At 45.5% G+C, this 6626-nt stretch overlaps 1 protein-coding gene across 1 annotated transcript; it reads left to right on the forward strand.

The window, feature by feature from the left end:
- Window positions 1-3686: 3686 nt before the first annotated feature.
- LOC144586220 (endogenous retrovirus group 3 member 1 Env polyprotein-like) lies at window positions 3687-5891 on the forward strand. Its single transcript, XM_078384049.1, has one exon. The coding sequence runs from the start codon at window positions 3687-3689 to the stop codon at window positions 5889-5891; it is 2205 nt and encodes a 734-aa protein (XP_078240175.1).
- The last annotated feature ends 735 nt before the right edge of the window (window positions 5892-6626 follow it).

A 6626-nucleotide genomic window follows, 5' to 3' on the forward strand; every position in this document is an offset into this window, starting at 1 on the left:
AAGAAACCCAATGGGACTTGGCGCATGGTCCAAGACCTGCGGGAGGTAAATAAGGTAGTGATTCCGAGAGCCCCAATAGTTCCAGACCCACATACGATTCTGCGAAGAATCCCTGATACTCATGTGTGGTACACAGTAATAGATCTAAAGTCAGCATTTTTCAGTGTGCCGGTAGACCCGGAGTCCCGGCCGATATTTGCATTTCAATGGCCACACCCAGAAACGGGAAAACTAACTCGTTTTCAATGGAAAATATTATGTCAAGGTTATTGTGAGAGCCCCACTATATTTGGAGAAATCCTGGAGGAATTACTCCAGGGATGGTCCCCACCAGAGGGGACACTCCTTACTCAGTATGTGGATGACCTACTTATTAGTGGAGAAGAAGGAAAACAGGTCAGGAAAGCTAGCATAAGTCTTCTGAACTTCCTAGGAGAGAAGGGGCTTAGAGTATCTCTGGATAAGTTACAGTTTTGTGAACCAGAGGTCAAGTACCTAGGACTTATCTTGAAGAAGGGAACTAAATGTATAAATCCCAAAAGGCTAGAGGGAATTCAAAATCTGGAAATGCCAAAGACAAAAAGGCAACTGAGGAGTTTCATTGGCACTATTAACTTTTGTAGACAGTGGATTGAGGGATTTTCCGAGTTAATTCAGCCATTCCTTAAGAAGTTGTTGAAGGAAGAACCAGAAACATTGGTTTTGGAAAAAGCAGATTACAAACTATTTGAGAGAGTCAAAAAGATACTAGTTTCAGCCCCAGCATTGGGACTTCCAAACCCAAACAAGCCCACCCATCTCTTTGTCACCACTAGAAATGGGGTGGCAAAGGGGGTATTGGCTCAGAAGAAAGCAGGACAATACCAACCTATTGGGTACTTATCTAAACATTTGGATGCGGTAGTGTTGGGATGGCCCACATGTCTTCAGGCGTGTGCGGCGGCGGCCGAATTAGTTAAACTTACTCGAAAGCTGTACCCCTTTGAGGCGATTGTTCTGCATTCTTCTCACCAGCTCAAAACTATACTCACTCACACTGCTCGACGGTGGATGACTGACAGCAGGCTTTTGCAAATTGAAGCGATATTACTAGAAAAGCCTGATTTGTTGTTAACCACCACCGACCATTATGGTCCAGCAGGAGGCCTATCAGAGGCAGTCAGAAAAGAGATGTGCAATGAACATGATTGCATTGCAATTACCGATCTGCAAACTAAATTCAGGGAAGACCTTCAGGAAGAGCCAATAGAAGGAGCATGGAACTTGTACACAGATGGGTCCTCCCGGGTAGTAAATGGGAAAAGGATTACTGGATATGCCATTGTAGAGGACGGGGGTCTAGAAGTGGAGACTGGCCCTCTCCCTCCCTCAATGTCAGCACAAACTGCTGAGTTATATGCTCTTAAAAGAGCTCTAGAAATAGGGAAAGAAAAGAATGTGAATATTTGGACCGATTCGAAATATGCCTGTGGAGTGGTGCATGTGTTTGGAAAAATTTGGAGTGAAAGAGGCCTCCTGACCTCACAGGGAAAGAATCTGGCCCATCATCGGTTGGTATTAGATACCCTGGAAGCGCTGAGTTTTCCCTCCAGGGTAGCTATAATACATATTCCGGGACACCAAAAGGGGAATGCCCCAGAAATTGTGGGAAACCGTCTGGCTGACGAGTTGGCGAGAAGAGCAGCTGAAAGAGAGTTTGATACTGCCCGTCTTGCAGCTCTGATTCCAACTTGTAGGGAAATTACTGCTCCTCTGGCATATTCACAAAAAGAATTGGAAATGGCGGAGTCACAGGGAGCCACAATGGAAAACGGTATTCTAAAACTGAAAGATGGAAGGCAGTGGCTGCCCGAGGGCACAGCCAGAGAAATTCTTAAAGCCCTACATGAGGGAGGACATTGGGGAGCTAAGGCCTTGGTTGCAGCTTTCCTACAGAAGTATGCAGCCAGGAAGGTTTGGTCACATGCCAATGCCATTTTGGCCCACTGTGTTGCATGCCAGAAAGTGAACAAGAATAATCCCAAGAAAGCAGAAATGGGAGGACGGCCTCTGGCTATCCATCCATTTGAGCATTTACAGTGTGATTTCATAGACATGCCGAAATCAGGTCCCTGGAATCATTGTTTGGTAATCACAGACCAGTTAACGGGATGGGTGGAGGCTTTCCCTACAGCCAAGGCAACGGCCGGTGTAGTATGCAAATTGCTGTTGGAACAAATTGTTTGTAGATACGGGATAATATACTCCATGGATAGCGACCGTGGTACACATTTTTCCCAGAAGGTATTGCAGAAAGTAGCGGATGTCCTGGGTATTAAGTGGAAACTTCACACCCCGTGGCATCCGCAGAGTTCCGGAAAGACTGAGAGGATGAATCAGACCTTAAAGAAGCAAATTATGAAATTAATACAGCAGGCCAAATTGCCTTGGCCAAAGGTATTACCTCTTGCCCTTTTTGCAATCAGAACCAAACCACATAGTGGGACAGGACTGTCCCCATTTGAGAGCTTGTATGGGATGGGAATTTGGGACGTGAGTGTGCAAAAAGCTAGCCCCAACTTGGAACTGTTTAAAGATGCCTTTATAAGAAAGTATTTGCTGGCACTGTTCTCTATCCTTTCTGACATTAGGGAGCAAGGGATCTCTGTGCAGAGGCCACCTTTGGAGGTAGCGGTACATTCCTTTCAACCTGGAGGCTGGGCATACATCAAAACGTGGAAGACCGAACCCCTTACCCCGAGGTGGCTGGGACCCTTCCAGATACTCCTTACAACAGAGACTGCAATACGCACTAAAGAACTAGGTTGGACACATCATACTCGTGCCAAACACGCCGCCGACCCTGAGGAACTTTGGGAAGCTACGCCAGTATCGGGAAACGGCCTGAAAACTGTTTTTAAGAAACTTAAGTGATGACCGATGAGTGGCTAATACACAAATGTTGCCCTTTCTTTCAAGTACAGTTGAATATAAGGAAAGTAACTAACCTGATCCAGGTGTGGTACGTTGTAGTGAAACCAGAAAGAAGCCGGAGGGACTTGTATATCTATAAGGGGTATTCGATTGGAGACCAAGTAGTGGTAGAAGAAAAAGAAGCACATAAGAAGCCACTAGTGGAAAGGATCTTATATGGCCCTGTGTTTGGTCTGAAGGACCCCTGGTGGTGGCATACCATACTCTGTAGAGTTTGCCCAATTACCAAAGACTACCGTCTTTGTGAAGAGTCTGGGGATTCAGACTCAGAGTCTGAGGACGGGTGTGGATGTGCCTCGGGCTCTCAGTGGGCCTTGGAGAAGGCGTTTCCTTTGAAGCTATAAGGGTCGGGCTGGCAGAGATTGAGATCGGATCCTGGCTGAGTCAGAGGAAACCCTTTCCACCCTAATACTCTCACCCCCTAATCATGAGTATGGGATTCCAGGAGATATAAGAAATCTAAAAGATCCCTTGACAGGACTAAACCCCTTTGAGATACACTGTTTGTTGTGGTACCCATTTTGCCCTTATCATTGGTGTGCTAGAGTGACTAAATTTGACAGAGGTCCGACACTAAGGTGGTACGTATTGAAAGTGGGGTACCCTGAGGAGCTGTGGACCGAGAGCTTGTGGGCTGTAAAAACGCCAACGACAAGCTTTAAGTGGAAAGTAAGTTCTCATAGTGTTTCAGTGGCTGAACCCGTATCAGGGGAATGGATCCGCGACGCATCTTTGGTGCACCACGAGACCTGCTGGAAGTGCAAGAGCGGAAGTCCTTGGTGCACGCCCGGTCCCGACTCGGAAGACGAAGAATGGAACGCCCACTACCAACGACGGTAAGGTCCACCCCTTTGGTGTCTTGGAAACATATTTGGCAAATATTGGCAGGCAGACCAAGGGTTAACGGCAAAATGGTCACTATAATTGGATTTATGTTCACACTGACAGTGGTGGCCAGTACCACCTGCCCATGTACCACTACCACTAGAAGAGGTAGTTATATACATCAGACCCTTGTCTATAAGTCTACCTATAAGTGTCAGGGAGCTATTGAGGGTTGCCATTTTAATGGAACAGAGTATAAGATCTGTAGAATAAACGGCCAGGACCCGATTTGTTATGATCCGGAAGAAAACCCTGAGAGGATCTGGGTTGAACTTCGCGTTAATGGTAAGCTAATAACACGGGTTGAACGCAAAGGAAATCGCCCTCTTTCTTTAATTTTTGATGCGTGTGGAGCAATCAGCCATGGGGACTGGACTAAAATTAAATGCGGTGGGATAGAGTGGGTCCACCATTATATGGTACAGCACAAGTATATGGGGGATAGTAGCAAGTGTGGGTCTGGAACGTATTTGTTTGTTCCCGCGTGGAGTTGTGTAAGATGGGCCACATGGTCTACCACAGATCGTACCGCCATCCTAAGAAAAGTGCCCGTTAAATCGGATTGCACCTGGGGCTCCTGTAATCTCGTCAACTTTACCATATTACAGCCCGAGGAGTGGGATAAGAAAGACAAATGGGGTAAATCTATGTGGGATAAGACGTTCAGTATACTCATTAATGGTAAAGGAAAAGACCCTGGGGCGCCCGTTAAAATTGTCCAAGTGAAAGAATATCGAGTGGGAGAAGACCTGAGGCGGTATATGGATTTTTGGAAGGAAGTAGTCACGGACCCTTGGGAGCAATCCTTAACTACCGCTACGGTGAACTTGTTTATAGAATTGGCCCAAACCATAGCTGCCACCTTGAATGTTTCCAATTGTTATATCTGTGGTGGAACTATTTTGGGAGACCAGTGGCCTTGGGAGGCTATCGAGTGGAATTTTACTACCCCGTATAATTTAACAGGGCAACCTGAACATTCAGGCCGAACCAGATGGGACCTCTCTAACAATCTGGTAGGAACAGCATGCATTCAAAGGACTCCTGACAGGTTAAGTGCTCCAATACCCATAGGGGATTCAAATTGTCAAAATGTCCGAGTCATAAATGGTACAAGTATGAGTACCTGGGGAAATTTAACAGGCAACCCTTGGATGAATTTGACTAGGGAAGTATCCAACCTTTGGCACAATGGTAGCATGAAAAATGAAGTAATGGCTCCAAATGGTTTATATTGGATATGCGGTAAAGTAGCCTATTCGTATTTGTTAATCAATTGGACTGGAACGTGTTTTCTGGGACATCTTAAGCCATTCTTTTTCATGATTCCGTTGGACAAAGGAGCAACCCTGGGCCAAGTGGGGGAAGAAATGGTAAGAGAAAAAAGAGAATTGAAAATTGGAAACTGGAAAGATGATGAATGGCCGCCGGAACGCATCATCGCTTATTATGACCCTGCCACGTGGGCGCAAGATGGTGCGTATGGATATAGAACGCCAATTTATATGCTTAATAGACTGATTAGATTACAGGCTGTAGTAGAATTACTTACTAGGGAGAATGAACAAGCTTTGCTACTCTTAGCTAAACAAAATACGAAAATCAAAAACGCTATATATCAAAATAGACTTGCTTTAGATTACCTGCTAGCTGCGGAGGGAGGAGTATGTGGGAAATTCAACCTCACAAATTGTTGTTTGGAAATAGGGGATACGCAGGAAGCTATTGCTGAAATAACTGGAAAAATGCGGAAACTTGCTCATGTTCCAGTACAGAAATGGACTGGAATGCTGGACGATTCAGGTTGGTTAGGAGGAATCTTTAATAACTGGAAACAGGCGTTGTTTTTCTTCACTATATTCATGGTGGGCTTAATGATTTTGCCTTGTGTCATACCATTAATAAGAAATATGATTAATTCAGCAGTTGAAGCGGCAATACCAAAAACACAAATGGTTGTTAGGGCTCCCGAAATAAAATATAGAATAATTCCGGAAACTGATCAAGAGTATGAGGTCACTAATAAGTTGTGAATAAGACAAAGTTTGTGTAAAAAGAAAAGGGGGGAATTGATAGGATAACCAGAATAAACCGGTTTGTCTTATTCAGTGTGAAGCCCCGTAAAAGCGGGCATTGTTCTCAAACTTAAGTTTCGTTTCCTTGCAACTTTGTAAGAGGTGGAATTTTTCATGGGAAGGATACTGTTGCGCCGGTGCGATGTAAGTTTCTTGTTTCTCTGTAACCAATCATGTATTGCCAGCCTATGCAATGCCCATATATGGGGACTGTGAGCCTTACCGGACTGCCCGGAAAGGACAAACTATAAAAACTGTATGTAAAAACGCCACGCCTTCGGAGAACCGCTTCCTATGTCACTTGGCAAGGAATGTTCTTCTCCCCGCTTTCTGCAGCAGGCGAAAGAAAAATAAACCTCCTTTTCTTTTATAGCCTTCGTGTCTCGATCTCTTGTTTAAGGTAAATTGTTGGGCGTAACAATCATATGGGCCGTACCTGCCTGATGACCCCTCTGCTGCATCTTGGCTGTCTGCTGTCTCCATCCTCCTGCGTTTCTGCCCCTCAGTCCCCAAGGGTGCTCCTGTAGAATCTTCCTCCAGATCTCGTCCTTCATCCTCGTGATCCTGCTCAGAATCAAGAGCATCAAAATGCCTCATTAAATCACGTGTAACGGCTCTCATTCCTGCCCTACGTTGTCCCTTTGTCTCCCTAGCAGAACGGCGTGGTGCAGCAGCACTGCCCCTTGGGGCCTG

This window comes from Pogona vitticeps, chromosome 2 (genome assembly GCF_051106095.1).
Source record: "Pogona vitticeps strain Pit_001003342236 chromosome 2, PviZW2.1, whole genome shotgun sequence".
Classification (NCBI taxonomy): domain Eukaryota; kingdom Metazoa; phylum Chordata; class Lepidosauria; order Squamata; family Agamidae; genus Pogona; species Pogona vitticeps.

What these genes read in the sequence shown, in the direction of transcription:
- LOC144586220 (XM_078384049.1), top strand. Translation starts at nt 3,687, where the DNA reads ATGGATCCGCGACGCATCTTTGGTGCACCACGAGACCTGCTGGAAGTG.